Consider the following 24,070-nt stretch of genomic DNA (forward strand, 5'->3'; position numbering starts at 1 on the left):
TCCAGAATTAGTGATCATTATTGACTGAAATTTTGTGCATGATAGTTTTGTTGAATACCTGCCAACTTGGAAAAGAAATGGCATGCAGAAAGCTAACAACAAACCAGTCAAACATGGTAAGTTGTTTTGTGAAATTGATAAATTAGTGGTTTCCAATGAGTTAACCATACACTGAAAAAAGACTAAAGGTCATTCGAGTGTACAAGGACCTGATAAAGAAGGCAATGATCTAGAAGATTCATTAGCCAAACAGGGACCATGATTGGAGAGCTCCTTATTATTGACCACTTAATGGGTGCGTTTCAAGTAGATGCCATTACCAGAAACCATGCTAAACATCAAAGTGAGCCTAATATGGTACAATGCAGTCAGGATTCTCCTAGTGAGGACCTGATCACTAGTCAAAAAGAAGACCCTATTATAGGCATTTTCTATAAACATATAGAAAATCCTGAAAACAACCCCATCTCAAAAGAAGACTGTATTGGTAAGGAAGATATTATAATCTTAATGAAGTCTAAATCACAATTCAATTTTAATTACAGGATAGTTTGTTAATTAGAACCTCCAAAATAGACATTTAACAATGTGTTTTACCTACTATATTTAGGGGTCTCATGCTTCAACATGCCCATGATGCTCCCACATCTGTCCATCATGGTGCCAATTTATCATATGAAATATTGCGTGACTAGGTTTTCTGACCATATATGTTAAATGATGTTAAAACCTTTTGTCAAGGTTGTTTAATCTGTCCACTATTCCAACCCACTGCACTAACACATAGATAGCCATTGCAGAAAAGGGGGATGGTAATGCCATGGTCAGACATACAAATCAATGTTATTAGTCCAGTAAATAGCTGATCCAGAGGTAACAGAAACATGTTAACAGTAACATGCCTGATCACCAAACGGGTAGAGTGCATCAGTACACCTAATAATAGTGCTGAGACATGCGCAGCATTGCTCATTAACCAGGCGTTTTCCAGATTTGGTTTACCCCAGAGAATTGAATCTGATCGTGGGACTCACTTCACTAGCGAAGTGATGACCAAAATGTGGAAAATACAATGGGTTAATAGGAAGCTCCATATAACATTTAGATCTGCCTCAAGTATTGGTGAAGAGCGTTACAACCAGTCCATTGTGAAAATCCTCAAAAAGTTTGTAAATGAAATAGGTAAAGACTGGGATGTAAAATTGCCACTAGTCCTAATGGCTTTAAGAGCAAAATCATGTAGTGCTACTAAGTTGTCACCCTTTGAACTAATGACTGGTAGAAAGATTCTTCTACCGCAACATTTACTGTATCGTACCTAAGATCAGAATTTAATAAATGTCGCCACCACACATCAATATGTGGAAAATTTAAAATAACATCTGCAATATACTTTTGCATATGCCCAAAAGAACCTAGAGAAGGCCGCAACTGCTGCTAAAAATTATTATGACCTCAAAACTTCCAAAAAGGAATATGAAATTAATGATAAAGTTTATCTTTATAACTTTGGAAGAGATCAGGTCAAGGAGAGGAAATTCTTTCCTGCATGTAAAGGCCCATATGTCATTACTGTCAAAATATCCACAGTTGCCTATATAATAAGGATCCCTAAAATTTGTATTATTATGGATAAATTGGTCCATACTAATCAGTTATAAGCATGCCATCCTAGGTCCCAATTCCAAATCATAGAGGCAGAATAAAAGGTCATATCCCCAAATACACTAATGAAGTGTTGTAGTTAACCCCTTAACGACACACGTCGTACAGGGTACGACATACAAAAACTGGTCTTTAAAGACCAACAACGTACCCTGTATGTCATCAAGGGTTTCAAGCGGCTGTAAGCAATCCTGATCACTTCCAGCCTCTTTAAAGATATTGCTGTGATGCCTCGATATTGAGGCATCACTGTAATACCTTTTTTTGCACACCGATGCAGAGAGAGCCAGTTGTAAATCACTGTCGGGTGTGCGCGGGAGCGTGCGCGGGGGGTGAGGGGTGGGTGCGCTTGATTCAGGTCCAATTAAAAAAAACTAAAGTGGTGGGAGAGAGTGCTGGGAGAGGATGGTGGGTGACAGAGGAGGGGGGAATACTTTTTTAAAAGGGATATGGGAGGGGAGGGGGAGTGTATGGAGGGGGGCAGCTACACTACAGAAAAAGTAGGTTTTATTTAAAAAAAAGCCACATTTGTTTGCAAAGTGGGTTCTGGCAGACAGCTGCCACTACCCAAAATGGTGGCAAATAGTGGGGGGAGGGTTAGAGAGCTCTTTGGGGGTGATCAGGGAGGTTAGGGGCTAAGGGGGGATCCTTCACAGCGGAATATATATATATATATATTTTTTTTTTTAAAAAGCCTTTTATGTTAGTACTGGCAGACAATTGTGGGGTGGGGGAGGGAAGAGAGCTGTTTGGGAGGGATCAGGGAGTGTGATGTGACAGGTGGGAGGCTGATCTCTACACTAAAGTTAAAATTAACCCTTCAAGGTCCCTACAAGCTACCTAATTAACCCTGTCACTGCTGGGAATAATACAAGTGTGGTCTGCAGCGGCATTTAGCGGCCTTCTAATTACCAAAAAGCAACGCCAAAGCCATATATATCTGCTATATCTGAACAAAGGGGATCCCAGAGAAGCATTTACAACCATTTGTGCCATAATTGAATAAGCTGTTTGTAAATTATTTCAGTAAGAAACCCAAAGTTAGTGAAAAAGTTAATGATTTTTTTTATTTGATTGAATTTGGCGGTGAAATGGTGGCATGAAATATATCAAAATGGGCCTAGATCAATACTTTGAGTTGACAACTACACTACCCTAAAGCTAAAATTAACCATTCAAGCTCCCTAATTAACCCCTTCACTGCGGGGCATCATACATGTGTGGTGCGCAACAGCATTTAGCGGCCTTCTAATTACCAAAAAGCAACGCCAAATCTGGTATTTATGACCAAAGGTGATCCCAGAAAAACATTTACAACCATTTGTGCCATAATTGCACAAGCTGTTTGTAAAAAAAAACAGTGAGAAACCTAAAATTTGTGAAAAGTGAACAATTTTTTTTTATTTGATCGCATTTGGCGGTGAAATGGTGGCATGAAATATACCAAAATGGGCCTAGATTAATACTTTGGGTTTTCTACTAAAAGAAAATATATACATGTCAAGGGATATTCAGGGATTCCTGAAAGATATCAGTGTTCCAATGTAACTATCGCTAATTTTGGAAAAAAATGGTTTGGAAATAGCAAAGGGCTACTTGTATTTATGGCCCTATAACTTGCAAAAAAGCAAAGAACATGTAAACATTGGGTATTTCTAAACTCAGTACAAAATTTAGAATTTATTTAGCATGGGTGTTTTTTAGTAGTTGTAGATGTGTAACAGATTTTGGTGGGTCGAAGTTAGAAAAAAGTGTGTTTTTTCAATTTTTTTCATTATATTTAAAAAAAAAAAATTATAGTGAATTATGATATGATGAAAATAATGGTATCTTTTGAAAGTCCATTTAATGGCGAGAAAAACGGTATATAATATGTGTGGGTACAGTAAATGAGTAAGAGCAAAATTACAGCTAAACACAAACACTGCAAAAATGTAAAAATAGCCCTGGTCCTTAAGGAAAATAAATTGAAAAATGGCCTTATCCTTAAAGGGACAGTCTAACTTCCATGATTCAGATAGGGTATGTAATTTTAAACAATTTTCCAATTTACTTTTATCAACAATTTTGCTTTGTTCTCTTGGTATTATTAGTTGAAAACTAAACATAGGAGGTTCATATGCTAATTTCTTACACCTTGAAGGCCACCCCTTATCTCAGGGCATTTTGACAGTTTTTCACCACTAGAAGGCATTATTTCACATGTGTCATATAGATAACACTGTGCTCATGCACGTGGAGTTACCAGGGAGCCAGCACTGGTTGGCTAAAATGCAAGTCTGTCAAAAGAACTGAGATAGGGGGGCAGTTTGCAAAGGCTTAGATACAAGATAATCAGAGGTAAAAAGTTAATTAATATAACTGTCTTGGATATGCAAAACTGGGGAATGGGTAATAAAGGGATTATCTATATTTTTAAACAATAACAATTCTGGGGTAGACTGTCCCTTTAAGGGGTTAAGTCTAAATAAGACATTTAGTTAAATAGCATAAAAATGAGGATTTAACAACAGACTCTCTTCTTAGTAAGATTATCTATAATGCATATACCATCAGTACCCTCACAAATTATTACTGGATTTCAGTCAATTTTACTACATGTATCCCACATCTATTGGAATGGAAAGGGGGAGTATGTCAGATAATGTGAGATAAAAAGGTAAGTGGTACTATAATTTATTTACATCATATAGATTAATATTGCATTTATATATAAAACTACTTTGATATAAACTGTTTTGACCATTTTAAAAACATATTTATTTATGCAATGGGTCTGAACAGGCTCATGACTAGACCTCCTATAGTTCTGACAAGCCAAAACTTCTCCAAGTACAAAGAAAGAAAATATATTTGCTCAAATGGTGAGGATGTCACTTCAAAGAGTTTTTCTTCTATGGTCTTCTAAGATTAAACTCTCTAAATAAAATGATCCTTAATGACTTCCATGAGATAGGAGCTAAATCAAAGGACACCCTGTGGAGACAGTCTGCAGGGGATAATGCTGGAAGAGTACTCAGAATCACAGGATATTGTTAAATGTCACACTTGTATCTATAAACAAACAGAAGAAACTCTTTGAATTTCCTGAATACACATCTCTGTCTGGGAAAGATATTTGAAAAGCGAATATATATAAAATATGAAAAATTGTGATCGTAAAGTTTAAAAATTATTTATGTAACATTAATATAGGTATTATACTCAGTACTGTATAAATGTGTGTATATATATATATATATATATATATATATATATATATATATGTATGTATGTTCTAAGTAGACATGTGCAATTAGTTTCAGCCGAATTTAGTTTTCAGTCAAATTTAATAATAATAATAATAACGATTTAACTAAACTAATTTGTGGGGGGCGGCGGGTTAGGGCTAATAGGTTTAGTTATTGTTGGTGATATGGGGGGCGGTAGTTTAGAGATTTGTAGGTTTAGTTAGTGTTGGTGATGTGGGGGAACAGTGGTTTAGAGGTTAAAAGGATGTGTTAGTGTTAGTGATGTGGGGTGTGTGCAGTGTAGATGTTAATAGGTTTAGTTAGTGTTGGCGATGTGGGGGATGGTTGTTTAGAGATTAATAGTTTTAGTTAGTGTTGCTGATGTGGGGGGTTGCGGTGTAGGGGTTATTAATGTTCTAAGTAGACATGTGCAATTAGTTTCAGCCAAATGTAATAATAATAACGATTTAACTTAACATAACTAATTTGTGGGGGGCGGCGGGTTAGGGGTTAATAGGTTTAGTTAGTGTTGGCGATGTGGGGGTCACGGTTTAGAGGTTAATAGGTTTATATCATTTTGTTTTGGCAATTTAGTTATGTTAAGTTAAATCATTTTTCGGATCTGTTCATTATTACGGATCCATTCTTTATTCATATACATTATTATATTGTAAACTTTAGAATAGAATAATGAATATGAATAAAGAGTGGATCCAACTTAACAAATGGATCCGAAATAACGAATGGATCTGAAAAATGATTTAACTATAATAATTTATCACGACAGACAATTTTACTTACATGTATGTGTATGATATAAAAATGACTAGGAATTGTAACAAAATATACAATCAGAATATGAAATGAATTGATACTATTTAAAATTTTCTGAATTACTTATTAATATAATACTGATAACATATTACATTATAATTCCTTAACCACCAAGTATCAATATAGCTCTCAAATACATCTCTTGAGATATAACCATAACATAGAGAATTGTATGGAAGCATACACTAAAGATATACTGTATGTGTATTATATATATTATCAGATATGCAATTATACACATGCCTAACATTAGGATGTGTGTATATGAATATATATATATATATATATATATATATATATATATATATATATATATATATATATATATATATATATATATAGATATATATAGATATATATATATATATATTTTATATATACACTGTGTGCAGAATTATTAGGCAAATGAGTATTTTGACCACATCATCCTCTTTATGCATGTTGTCTTACTCCAAGCTGTATAGGCTCGAAAGCCTACTACCAATTAAGCATATTAGGTGATGTGCATCTCTGTAATGAGAAGGGGTGTGGTCTAATGACATCAACACCCTATATCAGGTGTGCATAATTATTAGGCAACTTCCTTTCCTTTGGCAAAATGGGTCAAAAGAAGGACTTGACAGGCTCAGAAAGGTCAAAAATAGTGAGATATCTTGCAGAGGGATGCAGCACTCTTAAAATTGCAAAGCTTCTGAAGTGTGATCATCGAACAATCAAGCGTTTCATTCAAAATAGTCAACAGGGTCGCAAGCGTGTGGAAAAACCAAGGCGCAAAATAACTGCCCATGAACTGAGAAAAGTCAAGCGTGCAGCTGCCAAGATGCCACTTGCCACCAGTTTGGCCATATTTCAGAGCTGCAACATCACTGGAGTGCCCAAAAGCACAAGGTGTGCAATACTCAGAGACATGGCCAAGGTAAGAAAGGCTGAAAGACGACCACCACTGAACAAGACACACAAGCTGAAACGTCAAGACTGGGCCAAGAAATATCTCAAGACTGATTTTTCTAAGGTTTTATGGACTGATGAAATGAGAGTGAGTCTTGATGGGCCAGATGGATGGGCCCGTGGCTCGATTGGTAAAGGGCAGAGAGCTCCAGTCCAACTCAGACGCCAGCAAGGTGGAGGTGGAGTACTGGTTTGGGCTGGTATCATCAAAGATGAGCTTGTGGGGCCTTTTCGGGTTGAGGATGGAGTTAAGCTCAACTCCCAGTCCTACTGCCAGTTTCTGGAAGACACCTTCTTCAAGCAGTGGTACAGGAAGAAGTCTGCATCCTTCAAGAAAAACATGATTTTCATGCAGGACAATGCTCCATCACACGCGTCCAAGTACTCCACAGCGTGGCTGGCAAGAAAGTGTATAAAAGAAGAAAATCTAATGACATGGCCTCCTTGTTCACCTGATCTGAACCCCATTGAGAACCTGTGGTCCATCATCAAATGTGAGATTTACAAGGAGGGAAAACAGTACACCTCTCTGAACAGTGTCTGGGAGGCTGTGGTTGCTGCTGCACGCAATGTTGATGGTGAACAGATCAAAACACTGACAGAATCCATGGATGGCAGGCTTTTGAGTGTCCTTGCAAAGAAAGGTGGCTATATTGGTCACTGATTTGTTTTTGTTTTGTTTTTGAATGCCAGAAATGTATATTTGTGAATGTTGAGATGTTATATTGGTTTCACTGGTAAAAATAAATAATTGAAATGGGTATATATTTGTTTTTTGTTAAGTTGCCTAATAATTATGCACAGTAATAGTCACCTGCACACACAGATATCCCCCTAAAATAGCTATAACTAAAAACAAACTAAAAACTACTTCCAAAACTATTCAGCTTTGATATTAATGAGTTTTTTGGGTTCATTGAGAACATGGTTGTTGTTCAATAATAAAATGAATCCTCAAAAATACAACTTGCCTAATAATTCTGCACTCCCTGTATATATATATATATATATATATATATATATATATATATATATATATATATATATATATATATATATATATATATATATTCAACTCAATTAAATGATCCAATATTTTATTAAAGCAACCTATGAAAGCTGTTGATCACTCCCTAAAACATTTCTCATTGGGTGATTAAGAATGGAGGAGGAGCTATTTAAAACAGACCAAAGACTCCACAATATGCAAGAAAGGGGGGGATTCACATTGCTTGGTGGTCTGGCATACACATGGATTTTTGGCTGGAAATTGACTTCCTGGGAGAGACACACATGTACTATCTGTTGGAATCTCTCTTTTTGTAAAGGCAGATATAAGTCTGTGATCGATCACCTACTGTCTGGTGATCTGACTGTGGCCCTGTCTGCATTGGTTACTGCCTAAAGGGTATTGCACGATACCTCAATATTGAGGAATCATTGCATTACCCTGAGAGCGGCTGGTAGTGATTGCGATCTCTTCCAGCACTTAATTTGAGCGAGGATGTGCCAGGTACATCCATGTTTGCTAAATGCCCTTTTTTGAGGACGTACCTGGCACATCCTCGGTTTTTAAGGGGTTAATATTGATAATTAACAATAATTGTATTATTGGTTTTAATGATTAATATTCATAATCAACACATTCAACAAAGCTCAACCCATTTTAATGAGTTGTGGTTTCAAATAACAAAACTATCTATTTCATATACAAAAATAAACACAACAAAGCAATTTCTCATAATTTTTATACTCTGCAGCTGGTAGAACCAATCAGTGGAATACACATTAAGGGAAAACTGTTTTACAGTACACTGTCCCTTTAAGGATGACTGTCCAGTTTCTATTTTGAGAACAGGTACTTTAAACATGAAAAGGTCTTTTTTTTTTTTTAGGTGGAAAAGACATTCATGGCTGCCAGCTTTTAACAAATGAATCAATCTTGCTTCGTGATCACTGAAGAAACTTGTTGACCAATTTGAGTGGAAAGCCAAAAGCCATTACGGAAGCAAATCACTGAATGATTGTTATTGAACCCCTGATGTTAAAACTGAGGCTCAGAAGCAGTGCACTACTAAATAATGTACATCTGAATCTGATTCTGCACACAGAAGACTGCAGAAGAAGACAAATATTCCAAGAAAAAAAAACAAACAGCATAAACTGCAAGTACCCCAACTAGCATTAGAGCAACTAAAATAAATTACATTAGCTGTCATGGATTGTATTTAAGGCAATGGCAAATAGCTTACAAAGGCAGACAACTGCACTTTCCAAAAGCTCAAGTCAAAGTGATTAAAGATGGCTTAGCTTCCCTAGTCTCCCACCTCCCTATGTTAGGTTAAAAGTGCATTGAACAAACCTCTATGGTTTTTAATGACGGGCTTGTTGTCCCTATCATCAATTATTAGTATTACTCTGTCAGGATTGAACATAGGATGTTAGACACATGAATAGTCAGACCCTCTGTACATCACTACCAATAAATGAGAAGATTACCCAAATAATCTCAGCTCTTTCCCCTTTCCTTAGTTTCCCACCCCTTTGTCTTGGTGCTTACCAAAAGAACAAAATTAACAAAATAAATGCATCTATCAAACATGCAATATTTTGTTGCTCGTCCGTTTTGTTCTCTAGTTCATTCAGATAGTTAGCATTCTGGGAAATGCCCAAATCGGTCTAAATTCAGACAAAATTTATATTAGTCCAAGGCTGAATGCATTAGTGGAGGTTTATTAACACTACGTCAAATCTTGCTTCTTTTAATCACTTTATACTTCACTGGAAAAGGCAGAGATCTTATACTTATGCTAGGATATTAACTTTTAAATATTGATTGATAATGTTGTAAGCTGTTAGTACTAATGTGGTCTCATAGCATCTTTATGATTTACTTTCACAGACCTCTAATTTAATAAATAGATATGGAGGTTAATTAAAATAAATACAATTTACTTCACTTCTCTTGCTGTCCATTGATTAAACTTACCTTTTTTCTATGCTAGCAAACTCAGGTAGGTCTAAGCAGTACTATATTTATAACATTAGTACATGCTCAATACGCATAAACTTGTTTGAGCATACCTCAGTATTCTCTCATTGAAATTAGGTAAGTTTCAACAAAGAAAAACAAGATAAATAGGTAAATTTGATGTACGTGTAAGTAAATTAGAAGAGTTTTTAAAACATGAACTATCTGCTATCTGAATCATGAAAGTTTAATTTGGATATCCATGTCCCTTTAATCTGCAGAATTATTTATCTAGACTACATGCAACAATCATGCCTGATGGTCCTCACCTCATTGGTTTGGATGGCAAGAGCATCATCCTCCACCACAAAGTTCAAGATGTGAGAACGTTCTTGGAATTCTACAGCTTGAAAACGTTTTGCCCGGAGCCTCTCTTTAGTTTGTGAGAGTTTTTCTTCAAGAGACTTTGTTTCATTTTCAATCTCCTGCTGAATTCTTTTCTCTTTATCTAATCTCTCTTGTCTCCTCTTTTCTTCTTCTGCCTTCCTTCTCTCTTCTTCTGCCTTCCTCTTTGCTTCTTCTGCCTTTTTCTTCTCTTCTTCGGCCTTCCGCCTTTCTTCTTCTGCCCTCCTCCTCTCTTCTTCCCTCTTCCTCTCTTCTTCTGCCCTCTTCTTCTCTTCTTCTGCCCTCCTCTTTGCGTCCATTTGCTCTCTTTCCTGTTTTTCTTTTTCCATCCGAATTCTGTCTTCTTCTTGTTTTCCTTTAAATATTTGAAAATAAGTGCCATATTAAAAAATAAGTAAACACATAAATGAATAAAATAATTTTATTTAATTAAAAAACATGTCTGACATCTTAGTATATGGCTATAAGTCACCTTGATATTGGGATTTCAAGGGCATTCAGTTTAATTTATGCTATAAATTATATAAACACACATAAAACGTACCTTACATAGAACTTCACAAATGCAAATTTTGAGGTGTTATGTTACATTAAAAAAATTAAATGATCCAATAATCACAATATATTTGAATGACTACATTATCAGTAATGAAGTTTATTATTTTATACTACAATTTCCCTCTGAATAAAAAAAAAATACTAATCATGCATGTTAATGAAGGTACCAAAATTATTCTGGCCTTTAAGACAGTAATTACATTCTTGCATATAGCCTTAAAGGCATTATATTAAGGTGCTCCACCAGAACTTGAACAAACTGAAAGATTTTCAGAATCTTGAAAAGCCATGCTAAAAATAGCAGTAAGCATTTATAGGAACCATGTTAAAATTGAATCGAAGAGTAAACATATGCTATATGCAGGTCTTGCCTACTATTCTGAGGTTTTTATATTGTTATGTAGAATTTTTAGAAGAAATTCCTTATCATGCCAAGATCTCTAACATTAAAAGGACTTTCTAAAACAAAAAAATAAGCTTACTACATTTTACCCCCCCCCCCCCCCGCTAAGGTGTTAAACAGATATGTAAAGTCCTGTTTGCAGGAGGCAAACCTGGATATTGCCGGTCATCTAATCAGGTTCATGATAGTTACACAAAGCAGCCAATCACCAACCATCCCTTACTTAAAGATACCAAACAAAGCTTCCCCAACATGTTACCTATTTATTATTTTCTTGTTAGAATGTCTGTTAAATGAGAAAATAAAAAATATAAATTGATGACCTTTGTATTCCTTACCATAATTAGGACAAGTAGAAACAGGGCCACCTCGGTCACATGTCAGCTCAAAAATTGACTGGTCATATCCTCGCACCCGTAAGTAGAGAGTAGGATTATCAATCGGGTTGTATTCACGAAATAGATCAAATTTGTATCGCACTTCATTTGCTGGGTGTGATTTGTATTTTAGATAAAAGAAGCTGGGTAGTGTAAGATGACGGAATTCAGCTGATCCTCCTGCACCAATTTGTCCAGATCCCTAAAAGCAAGACCACGAAAAATATATTAAGGCGTAGGCATTTACAAAAGCATTTCATTGTGTTTCTAAACATAATTAGGAGTATTTTTTAATCTTTACTTTCAATTTTGACTTGAACCTTAAAAATGCCGTCTTAGGTAATGATGAGTTCAACAATTTTATTGCTCTCAGAGTGAAAAAACATTTATGTTGCTGGAGATTAAATCTCCTTTCCTCCAGCCTTAAATTGGGACCTCTTGTCACAAAACAAATGCCATCTCTGTATATGGGCCTTGATCATATTTATATAAAGTAATCATATAACCTCTCAAGCACCTTTTTTCTAGAGAAAACAGACACAGTTTGGCTAACCCCTCCTCATAGCTTAAATTCTTCATTCCCCTTATTAGCTTTGCGGCCCTTCTCTGAACTTTTTCTAATTCTGCAATGCCTTTTTTGTTAGATTGGTCCCCAGAACTGCACTCCATACTCAAGGTGAGGTCTTACCATGGATTTATATAGTGACAGAATTAAGCTTTCTTCCCTTGCAACAATGCCTCTTTTAATACATGCTAGTATCTTATTTGCCTTAGAAGCCGCTGCCCTGCATTGTGCGTCCATTTTTAGCTTGTTATATTCTACTACTCCCAAATCCCTTTCCTCCTCAGTTTGCTATGTCTAGTGACATTTAAAAAATAAACACCTAGATTATGAGTCTTGTGTTAGCCTTAAAAAGCAGCATTGAGGGGTCCTAAATCTGCTTTTCAACGCCCGCTGGTATTACGAGTCTGGCAGGTACAAATGTACTGCTCACTTTTTTTCTGCGACTCGCGCATACCGCAAATTCCCCTTACGTCAATTATCTTTTCAATGGGATTTTCCTAACGCCGGTATTACGAGTCTTGGAGAAAGTGAATGGTACAGCCACTCCTGTCAAGACTCCTACCGCATTTAAAAGTCAGTAGTTAAGAGTTTTATGGGCTAACGCCGTAACATGAAACTCTTAACTAATGTGCTAAAAAGTACACTAACACCCATAAGCTACCTATTAACCTCTAAACCGAGCCCCCCCCACACATCACAAACACTTAAATAAAGTTTTTGACCCCTAATCTGCCGACCGGACATCGCTGACACTTAAATAAATATATTAACCCCTAAACCGCCGCACTCCTGCCTCGCAAACACTAGTTAAATATTATTAACCCCTAATTTGCCGTCCCTAACATCACCGACAGCTACCTACATTTATTGACCTCTAATCTGCTGCCCCCAACTTCGCCGCCACTATATTAAATGTATTAACCCCTAAACCTAAGTCTAACCCTAACCCTAACACCCCCCCTAACTTAAATATTATTTAAATAAATCAAAATAAAATTACTACAATTAAATAAATTAATCCTATTTAAAACTAAATACTTACCTATAAAATAAACCCTAAGATAGCTACAATATAACTAATAGTTACATTTGTATCTATCTTAGGGTTTATTTTTATTTTACAGGCAACTTTGTATTTATTTTATCTAGGTACAATAGTTATTAAATAGATATTAACTATTTAATAGCTACCTAGCTAAAATAAGTACAAATTTACCTGTAAAATAAACCCTAACCTAAGTTACAATTACACCTAACACTACACTATAATTAAATTAATTACCTAAACTAACTACAATTAATTACAATTAAATAAAATAAACTAAATTACAAAAAAAAAAACACTAAATTACAGAGAATAAAAAAGAAATGACAAATTTTTAAACTAATTACACCTAATCTAATCCCCCTAATAAAATAAAAAAGCCCCCCAAAATAAAAAAAATCTTGTAATTTAGGTTAGGGTTTATTTTACAGGTAAATTTGTATTTATTTTAGCTAGGTAGTTATTAAATAGTTAATAACTATTTAATAACTATTGTACCTAGTTAAAATAAATACAAAGTTGTCTGTGAAATAAAAATAAAACCTAAGCTAGATACAATGTAACTATAAGTTATATTGTAGCTAGCTTAGGGTTTATTTAATAGGTAAGTATTTAGCTTTAAATAGGAATAATTTAGTTAATACTAGTAAATTTATTTAGATGTATTTAAATTATTTTTAAGATAGGGGGTGTCAGGGTTAGGTTTAGACTTAGGTTTAGGGGTTAATAATTTATTATAGTGGTGGGACGTTGGCAGCGGCAGATTAGGGGTTAATAAATTTAATATAGTTGCGGCGACATTGGGGGCGGCAGATTAGGGGTTAATAAATATAATGTAGGTGTCGGCGATGTTGGGGGCAGCAGATTAGGGTTTCATAGGTATAATGTAGGTGGCGGCGGTGTCCGGAGCGGCAGATTAGGGGTTAATAATATAATGCAGGTGTCAGCGATTTTGGGGGCAGCAGATTAGGGGTTAATAAGTGTAATATTTCTTGTATCTTACAGGGGAGATTTCTTACACCTTGCCGATATTGATGAGATATACCGTGGGTATATATTTTATTCTTTGTATGCTTTTAATATATATATATATATATATATATATATATATATATATATATATATATATATATATATATATGTATGTCTTTATACACATATATTCGGTTTGGTTGGTGTTAAGATTCCCTTTTAGCTACCCAGGGGCAGGATCGCCCTTCTCTCCACATTTCCTTCCATCACATATCCAGTGACATAGCTGTATCGTACGGCATTTGATCGTGGTGAGTACGGTCTGATACCAGCCAGCTGATTTGCTGTAGAATACCAGCCTGCTTCCACTGGCACATCTGAGTGCCGCCCTTCTTGTGAGTACCCTGTATCTCTATGATTGGATCTTTGGTTGTTGATTGATCTGCACATGTGGCGCCTCTGTCCTTTTTGTAATATTTGGGGTGTTTAGACTCTGGGTTCATGTTAGGGTGTTAGGTGTATACATAAATTTTATTTCCCCATAGGAAACAATGGGGCAGCGTTAGGAGCTGATCGCTGCTTTTTTGCAGGTGTTGTTTTTTTTCAGCCGAATCTGCCCCATTGTTTCCTATGGGGAAATCGTGCACGAGCACCCTTTTCCAGCTCACCGCTACCATAAGCAGCGCTGGTATTGAGGTGAGATGTGAAGCTAAATTTTGCTCAACGTTCACTTTTTAGAGGCTAACGCCGGGTTGAAAAAAAAACTATAATACCATCGTTGTTTGTAGGTGAGCGGTGAGCTGGAACTGAGCGTTAGCAACGCACAGCTTTACCAACAAAACTCGTAATCTAGCCGAAAGTGAATTGTTTGTCCTGTACATGAGCTGTTCTTATTCTTTCAAGGATGTGTGCATTGTGTGTGTGTGTGTTTGTACTGTGATTTATCCCTTTAAGCCTATGTTTGGGTTTGCGTGTGGAGAGATTTACCTCTGTGTTATTTGTGTGCCTTAACCTTTAAAACTGTGTGTGCAAGGTGTGAGCTGTCCATTTAACTCTGTGTGCAGTGTGTGTGCTTTTACTATTTGAGTGTAGTGTGAGCTGTACCTTTAAGGTGCTTTCCTGTTAAGGCTGTGTGGCTATGTGTGACATGCTGTGATCTGTTTATGTGCTTTGTGTGAGTGTTACTGTAACTATAAGATTATGTGCTCATGGTGTAAGCGCTTAATTTAAGGCTGAGTTCACTGAGTGTGTGTGCAGCTGTTGCATTAAATTGTGTATACATGGTGTGAGTTGTCCTTTTAAAAAGTAAAGCATGCAGAGTTATTGTGCCTGTCCCTTAAAACCATGTGTGAGGTGAGTTGTCCCTTTAAAGCTGTACATGTGGTGTGAGTGGTGTTTGTTCTGTATATGTGGCATGAGCTGCCCTTGCCCCTTTAAGACAGTGTGCATTCTGTGTGTTTGTTCCTACTGTGTTCTGTCCCTTTAAGCCTATGTTTGGGTGTGCATGTGGAACTTTTCTCTTTAAACAAATTTCCAATTTACTTCTATTCAAATTTGCTTGATTTTCTCAGCATCCTTTGTTGAAAGAGCAGCAATGTAGTAGAAAGAGATAGCTGAAAACACTGTGATCCAGAGACAAGAGGCATTGGGAGATAGCTGCTGTTTGGTGTCTGCACATACAAGTTTCTTGTCACTGGCTCACCTGATGTGTTCAGTTAGCTGCCAGTAGTTTATTTATTTTCTTTCAACAAAGAATTCAAAGAGAATGGAGAAAATTACATGAGAAGTAAATTGGAAAGTTGTTTAAAATATATGTTCTTTCTGAATCATGATAGATACATTTTAGGTTTCATGTTCCTTTAAATATAATTTTAAGCACAATCGTGTAGCCAGAATTGACTCCTTCTGTGTGACTGTGCCCCCTGACAATAGAAAATACTTTAAAAGCAATAACCTACCTTGTTTTACTTTAAAATAAGCTATTTTAACGCTATGTTAACGCTAATTTAAAATACAAAGCATTTACCTTAAAACTGGAACAAAAATCTCATCTTTAATTAAATAACAAATATTTACCTGTATATCATGCTGTGACGCTTGATAGCAGTAGCAATATGAGAAAGAATATGGCGTCTCATTCCTTAAAGTCATGCAGTTTCCCATTTTGCAGTCTTCTTAGCAGGCAATTCCCTGCCCAATTTGTTCAGAGGAATATCTTTAAGTAAATTGATTCAAAGAGTTGGAAATCTGTTATCTGTAAAAAAATAAATAAAAAAAAGCTATCAAAACTTTAATAATATTAATCTTGTTATAATTACATACGAATGAGGAAAAAGGAACGCTAAGTCTTGGAGTGGATGAAATGAGATTTTACTTAGGAGTAGGCTTCATCAGGCACATGGTGAGTTCCTAGCTTACGCGTTTCGCGCATGGGCACATGCGCTTCATCAGAGATGAATATGCTATACATATGCTATATTATAGTTAGAAATATTTCCCCATAAATATATCAGTTTAAAGATAGCAGCGTATATTCCTTTTTCCAGCCATCATAAAGGTAAATCTTCAATGATTAAAAATTCTTTTTCTGTGATGTATAGGATTAATGTTCACTTGTTTTTTTTTTTTAAATAAACACATATAAAAAATAAAGAAACATGACTTAGAAGTAACATAATTACAAATTATATTTCATAAATTTGGAAAAGTCACAAATTGGAGACTATGAGGCCTATTTATCAAAAGTCTTGTGGACCTGATCTGACAGTGTGGATCAGGTCCGACAAACCTCGCGGAATGCGGAGAGCAATACGCTCTCCGTATTCAGCATTGCACCAACAGCTCTTGTGAGCTGCTGGTGTTATGCCGCCCCCTGCAGATTCGTGGCCAATCGGCCACTAGCAGGGGGGTGTCATTCAACCCGATCATACTTGATCGGGTTGAATTGTGCCGATCTCTGTCCTCCTGCTCAGAGCAGGAGGACAGGGTTATGGAGCAGCGATCTTTAGATCGCTGCTTCATAACTGCTGTTTCTGGCGAAAACACGGGCCCTCAGGCTCCATACGGAGCTTGATAAATGGGCCTCTAAGTATTGTATCACTAAATGAAATGTAATATCACATGATAAATGTAACAAATGAGCACACAGATTGTATTCTGAACATTACTGTCTCTTTAAATGTTAACCACTCAAATGTATTCACCTGGGCCTCCATTACATATGCAGTGTCGCCCGCAAAATCCTCCGGCGCCAGATTTTACGCGATTTTGGTATTGCATATAGGGTGTAGCATACAAGTTACGTGCGTATATTTCACCCGTCGCTCACAATTATTACTCCCATAGGCTAACATGGGACCGCGTCGTAAATCAGTATCCAATATCCAGCGCAAGGACTTACGTGGTGAAAATGGAGAAATCTTACTCCATTTTTATCTCGCCATAAAAGGCAGCCGTAGCAGGCCTTGCGCTGAGTATGGGAGCACCGTAACTCCCGAAAATGCCTGCAAAAATAAACTAAGACCTAACGCATGGGCAATGTCTATCTACCTGTCAACCACAATCCCCCACCGCAATAACTAATAAAGTCTATTAACCCTTAAACCGCCATAGCCCACAATGCAATAAACCTAACCCCTAACCTAACCCCCCTAAATAAACTAAAATTAGCTAATTCACAAAATACTAAAGTTACCATTAAATATAAAAAAAATTACACTACTTCTAAAATACAAATAAACTAAGTATAAATTAAAGGGGCAGTCTAATACAAATTCAGGAGTAAACTGTCCCTTTAAGCAAGAATTACAGAAAATAAAAAAAAATCTAAGATTACAGAAAATAAAAAATAAAATGACAAAAGTTTAAATAAATTACACCTAATCCCTATGAAAATAAAAAAGCCCCACCTAAAATAAAAACACCCCTAATCTAATCAACTACCAGTTGCCCTTTAAAGGACTTTTTGCAGGGCATTGCCCCAAGATAATCAGCTCTTTCGCACAAAAAATACACACAGCCCCCCTACCAGTAAACCCCCCCAAAAAATACTAACATTAAAAACGCTAAACTACCCATTGCCCTGAAAAGGGCATTTGTTGGGCATTGCCCTTAAAAGGGCATTAAGCTCTTTTGCTGCCCACCCTATCTAAATAAAATAAATCCCCCCAAAAACCCCTTAAAAAACCCTAAGTCTAACCTCCAAGTGGTCCTCACCTGTCCTGAGGTTCAGCAGAGAAGGTCCTGTTCCAGGCAGTGAAGTCTTCTTCCAAGCGACGACCTCTTCTTTCTTCCAGGAACCAGCCAGAGCGGAGCGGAGGACGGAGTTGAAGACCGGTGACTCTGGAACTGAAGACTGGCGACCGTGGAGCCATGGAGCATGGAGGATCCTCTTCATACGATCTCCACCGTACACTGAATAGGAACTCAAGGTATGCGATTAAAAATGGCGTCCCTTGAATTCTTATTGGCTGATTTGAGCCTTCACATTCAAATCAGCCAATCGGATGAGAGCTACTGAAATCCTATTGGCGGTTCAAATTAGCCAATAGGATAAGAGTTACTGAAATCCTATTGGCTGTTCAAATTAGCCAATAGGATAAGAGCTACTGAAATTATATTGGCTGATTTGAACAGCCAATAGGATTTCAGTAGCTCTCATCCGATTGGCTGATTTGAATTTGAAGGCTCAAATCAGACAATAGGAATTCAAGGGATGCCATTTTTAATTGTGTACATTGAATTCCTATTCATTGTATGGCGGAGATCATATGAAGAGGATCCTCCATGCTCCATGGCTCCGTGGTCCGCCAGTCTTCAGTTCCAGAGTTGCCGGTCTTCAGTTCCAGAGTCGCCTCTCTTCAGTTCCAGCGTCGCCGGTCTTCAACTCCGCCCTCCGCTCCACGCCGGCTGGTTCCTGGAAGAAAGAAGAGGTTGCCGCTTGAAGAAGACTTCACCGCCTGGAACAGGACCTTCTCCGCTGAACTTCAGGACAGGTGAGGACTATTTGGGGGTTAGACAGGGTTTTTTAAGGGTTTTTTGGGGGGACTTATTTTATTTAGATAGGGTGGGCAGCAAAAGAGCTGAATGCCCTTTTAAGGGCAATGCCCAACAAATGCCCTTTTCAGGGCAATGGGTAGTTTAGCATTTTTAATGTTAGTATTTTGGGGGGGAGGTTGGTGGGTGGGGGGGTTTACTGGTAGGGGGGGTTGTGTGTATTTTTTGTGCAATTTTCATAGAGATTAGGTGTAATTTATTTAAACTTTTGTAATTTTATTTTTTATTTTCTGTAATCTTAGATGTTTTTATTTTCTGTAATTTTTGCTTAAAGGGACAGTCTACTCCTGAATTTGGATTAGACTGCCCCTTTAATTTATACTTAGTTTATTTGTATTTTAGAAGTGGTGTATTTTTTTTATATTTAATGGGAACTTTAGTATTTTGTGAATAAGCTTATTTTAGTTTATTTAGGGGGGGTTAGGTTAGGGGGGGGTTAGGTTAGGGGGGTTAGGTTAGGGGGGTTAGGTTTACTGCGTTGTGGGCTATGGTGGTTTAGGGGTTAATACTTAATTAGGTTTATTGCGTTGTGGGTTAATGGCAGATTAGGGGTTAATAGTTTTAATAGGTAGTTTGCGATGTTGGGGTTGGCGGATTTAGTGGTTAATAATTTCGCTATTACTAGCGGTGTGGGTTTGATGGCGGATATAGGGGTTAATAGTTTAAATAGACATATTGCGTTGTGGGGGGTTGTCGGTCTAGGGGTTAATACATTTAATATTAGTAATGAGAGGGGGGATTGCGGATATAGGGGTTTTACGTGTCAGGCTTGTTTTTGGGAGGCGTGTTATGGGAGATTTGTTATTTTATTTACTTTTCTTAGGCACCGGCAGTTTCTAAAGTGATGTAAGTCACTAGCGACTCCAGAAATTTGAATTTACGCTCATTTCTTGACATCGCTAGTTTTTCAGACTTACGGCACTTAATGAACTGCCGGCGGGGTTTATGTAATACCCCGATGAGCAAGGTTTAATTACGGATGGCGCAGGTTCCCACGCTTGCACCGAAACCTGTGCCATATTTGATCCCGCCCAGATTGCTTTTTCACTGCCTATAAATATTGGGCACTAATTATGTATTTGATCAGTTGGCTTGAGAAAGGGCACAGCCCGAAACGCTACCTATGTTTTCTGCTTGAAAATAAAACACTGAAAAGATAAATGGGAGTGCTGCAGCTTTTTCCTTTATGTATATATATAGATAGATAGATAGATAGATAGATAGATAGATAGATAGATAGATAGATAGATAGATAGATAGATAGATGATAGATAGATACAACAAGTAAAAAGGATATACCAAGGCAGGGTTAAGTAAAAATCGAAACTTTATTGCAAATCCATTCTGGATCTTAAAAACCTGGAGGTCCAAATAAAACCATGTCAGCACAATAGTACTCTTTTCAAATGTGCTTGTTTTATTTGGACCTCCAGGTTTTTAAGATCCAGAATGGATTTGCAATAAAGTGATTTTTACTTAACCCTGCCTTGGTATATCCTTTTTTACTTGTTGCTTATTTGACCAAGCATACCACAGGCTAAGGGAGCTCCCAGATAGCCCCATCTACAGAGTGAATTGCAGTCCGCGATTCAAGCATCCCCATTGGCAGAGGATCACACGTGACCGGACACACCTCCTGGAGCCACACATAGGCCACTGAAAGATGAGAGCGGAGCGGTATCAAGCTGCAAGTCTCGGATCAACTACTAACCGGACACACTTCTGTTTGTCTTCTTATTCTGCAGTGGATTGAAGCGACTTGGTGCCTTTCACGCACATTGTGAACCCTATGGTGTGGTGAGTTTTATATGGTGATTACCACACGATATTGACTGCTTCCTTACAAGTGATTGCACAGATTGCCATAGTTGGTCACACTGCAAGTTTGTTTATATGATATTTTATTCATCCTCAATTGGTGTCATAACGTGCAAACTGTGAATCCTATGGCGTGGTGAGTCATGCACGGTTATACCGCCACAATTTTTGATTGCTTATTACAGTGATTGCATCTATATTGCCATAGCTGATCTATTCGTGAATTTGTCTACTAGTCACTTATGCCATTAACTACCATTGCAACATAGAGGAGACTTTCATTTAGTATCAACACTGAGACAATTGGGACACTCAGGCTTTATATAGATGCTGATTTGGATGGGGAATGAGTTTACACACATGTGAACTCACATATATTCTGGTTTTGGAAAACAAGTGTTCAAACCTCTTTTCGCATATATATATATATATATATATATATATATATATATATATACATATATATATATATATAATATAAATCTCTCTCTCTCTCTCTCTCTCTCTCTCTCTATATATATATATATATATATATATATATATATATATATATATATATATATATATATATATATATATATATATATATATATATATATATATATGTTTTTAGGGAGCTGTGTCTGACTAGATAGGGTGGTTTTTGAGGCTAGAAAACTATGAGTGAATCTGTTGAGTGCTGCTGTTAGGGGTTTCTTACTTCCTCCTTAGTTTGAAGTGATGGTTGTGGTTGTAGAAGAGGTGTTTCTAACAGCGCTTACAAGAGAGGTTCCTCATGTGCATGTTAGATGAGAATACAAAAAGATACAAATATCTCAAATGAGTAAAACTGTGTCTTCAACAGTAGCAGATGATGCACTTAAATAGCTCACCTGTAGGATCACAGGGTTCGGTGATCAGTGTCATAGAACTCTTTGGTTAGTTTGATTCTGTCCAAGTTGTCTTTGCTTTTTAACTGGAGTTGAATTACCAAACAGTCTAAATAGAGACTGTACAGGAGTTGTAGGACCCCCACCCCCTCTGGTTCCACTCCGTATAGTTGGATGGAGGGAAGTTTGAGGGTACTCCAATTTATTACGAACTGATATGTGTTGTGGTTGGAAAACCAAATAAATATTTTTATTTTTATTTTTATTTTTATTATAGTTAAAAAAGCAAAATTAAAAAAAAGCTAAATTTTATTTAAAACTATTAGGATTAAAAAGTGTTAATGGAGAATAGTCAATATACGAGAGAAGATGTATATAGTATTAAAATAAGTGTATTAAAAATGTGTGTAAATATAAATATAAACACATAGGTAAAATAGGTACTATCAGTTAAAAAATGTCCAGTCGAAACTGAGTAAATACAAATGAACAAGTTGATTCATAGTTTCAACTAAAAATAGTGGTATAATGAATACAGCGATTATAGAAAGAAGTTGTGAATCTGAGTCTCCGAGGAAGATAAATGTAAGCAATATACATGGTGGGTATATGCAGAGAAGGGCTATGTGATTTACTGGGTATTGAGCGATGTGCCCAGTAATGCAGTCGGATATCCGGAAGTCACTCCCGGATATTCGACCTCATTACCCGCTCTCGCTGGATGCTACACGCTAGTGGATCCATTTTCTAACAGTTTCAAATATTTTATTTTCACCCGTACACAGCCTAATAACTCTCCTAAAGTACGTGACTATAGATTTTATTACCCAGATCTTTTTTTAAAGGGTTTTTACAATTATTTTTTGTTACTATTGGAAATATTTGTTTATTACAATTTGGCACATCGCTAAATACCCAGTAAATCACATAGCCCTTCTCTGCATATACACACCACGCATATTGCTTACATTTATATTCCTCAGAGACTTAGATTAACACCTTCTTTCTATTATCTCTGTATTTATTATAGCACTATTTTTAGTTGAAACTATTAAACAACTTGTTCATTTGTATTTACCCAGTTTCGACTGGACATTTTTTAACTGATAGTACCTATTTTACCTATGTGTTTATATTTATATTTAACAAAGGTTTTTTTTGGTTAAGCACACCACAAAAGGACTGTTTAATCTTAAAGGGACACTGAACCCAAAATTTTTCATTTGTGATTCAGATAGAACATGAATTTTTAAGCAACTTTCTAATTTACTCCTATTATCAAATTTTCTTTATTATCTTGGTATCCTTATTTGAAATGCAAGAATCTAAGTTTAGATGTCGGCCCATTTTGGTGAACAACGTGGGTTGTCCTTGCTGATTGGTGGAAAAAATCCATCCACCAATCAAAAAGTGCTGTCCAGAGTTCTTAACCCAAAAAAGCTTAGATGGCTTTTATTTCAAATAAAGATAGCAAGAGAACGAAATATAATTGATAATATGAGTAAATTATAAAGTTGCTTAAAATTGCATGCTCTATCTGAATCACAAAAGAAAACAATTGGGTTCAGTGTCCCTTTAACACACATATTGTGGGAGTGCTACCAAAGTGACCAAAACAATTAGAAAACAACAAAAATATTGGTGCACATCCAACCACTTAAGTCCACTCTTTCATGGCATATTTGTATATGCTTCTGTCTGCCAAATATACTTACATAGCTTCTAATAAGATTGGAATAAACATCTCGCAATAATATGAGCTTATATTTGTGCTGCAGAAAAAAATATACTTCTATCTGCTAAATATACTTACATAGTTCAAATAAAATAAGAATTAACAGTCCTTTCGTGGTGTGCTTAACCAAAAAACCCTTTGTTGTATTTCTTAAATAGGGAGCTGACCAAATCCCTCCCCTTTGGTTAATGCACGCCACCCAGCCCAGGTGTGTTCCAGATAAATATACTTAATAAGCTAGAAAGCTTCACACTGTGTAGACATGACTTGCTGCAGTGGGGAAACTGGTTAGTGTTAGGACCAGTCTAATATGGGACACCTTGTAAGTGGCGACTGGCTTAGCAGAATATGATCATATTGTGTGACTAAGATCCCATTTCATTTAAAGGCATTTTTTATAGCAAAAATTTTTTTGCAGCATAAATATAAATCAACTAGTCCTAAAGCCCGTTCACACGGGCCGTGTTGTTATTCTCTCTCTCTCTCTCTCTCTCTCTCTCTCTCTCTCTCTCTCTCTCTCTCTCTGTCTCTCTTGTCTTTTATAATATAGGATATTATTGCGAGATGTTAATCCAAATCTTATTTGAACTATGTAAGTATATTTAGCAGATAGAAGTATA

The 24,070-nt window shown here is 36.5% G+C and overlaps 1 protein-coding gene across 2 annotated transcripts in view; it reads right to left on the bottom strand.

Moving 5' to 3' along the window:
- Positions 1 to 24,070, bottom strand: part of LOC128635613 (uncharacterized) — a 138,901-nt gene that overhangs the window by 48,367 nt on the left and 66,464 nt on the right. For both annotated transcript variants that reach the window (XM_053688678.1, XM_053688677.1), the window contains exons 2-4: positions 16,050 to 16,227; positions 11,353 to 11,593; positions 9,978 to 10,408 (exon numbers count right to left, since the gene is read on the bottom strand). In XM_053688678.1, coding sequence (XP_053544653.1) covers positions 9,978 to 10,408; positions 11,353 to 11,593; positions 16,050 to 16,136 — 759 coding nt within the window. In that variant the 5' untranslated portion in view covers positions 16,137 to 16,227. The remainder of the gene's footprint in view (positions 1 to 9,977; positions 10,409 to 11,352; positions 11,594 to 16,049; positions 16,228 to 24,070) is intronic.

This window comes from Bombina bombina, chromosome 7 (assembly GCF_027579735.1).
Source record: "Bombina bombina isolate aBomBom1 chromosome 7, aBomBom1.pri, whole genome shotgun sequence".
Classification (NCBI taxonomy): Eukaryota; Metazoa; Chordata; class Amphibia; order Anura; family Bombinatoridae; genus Bombina; species Bombina bombina.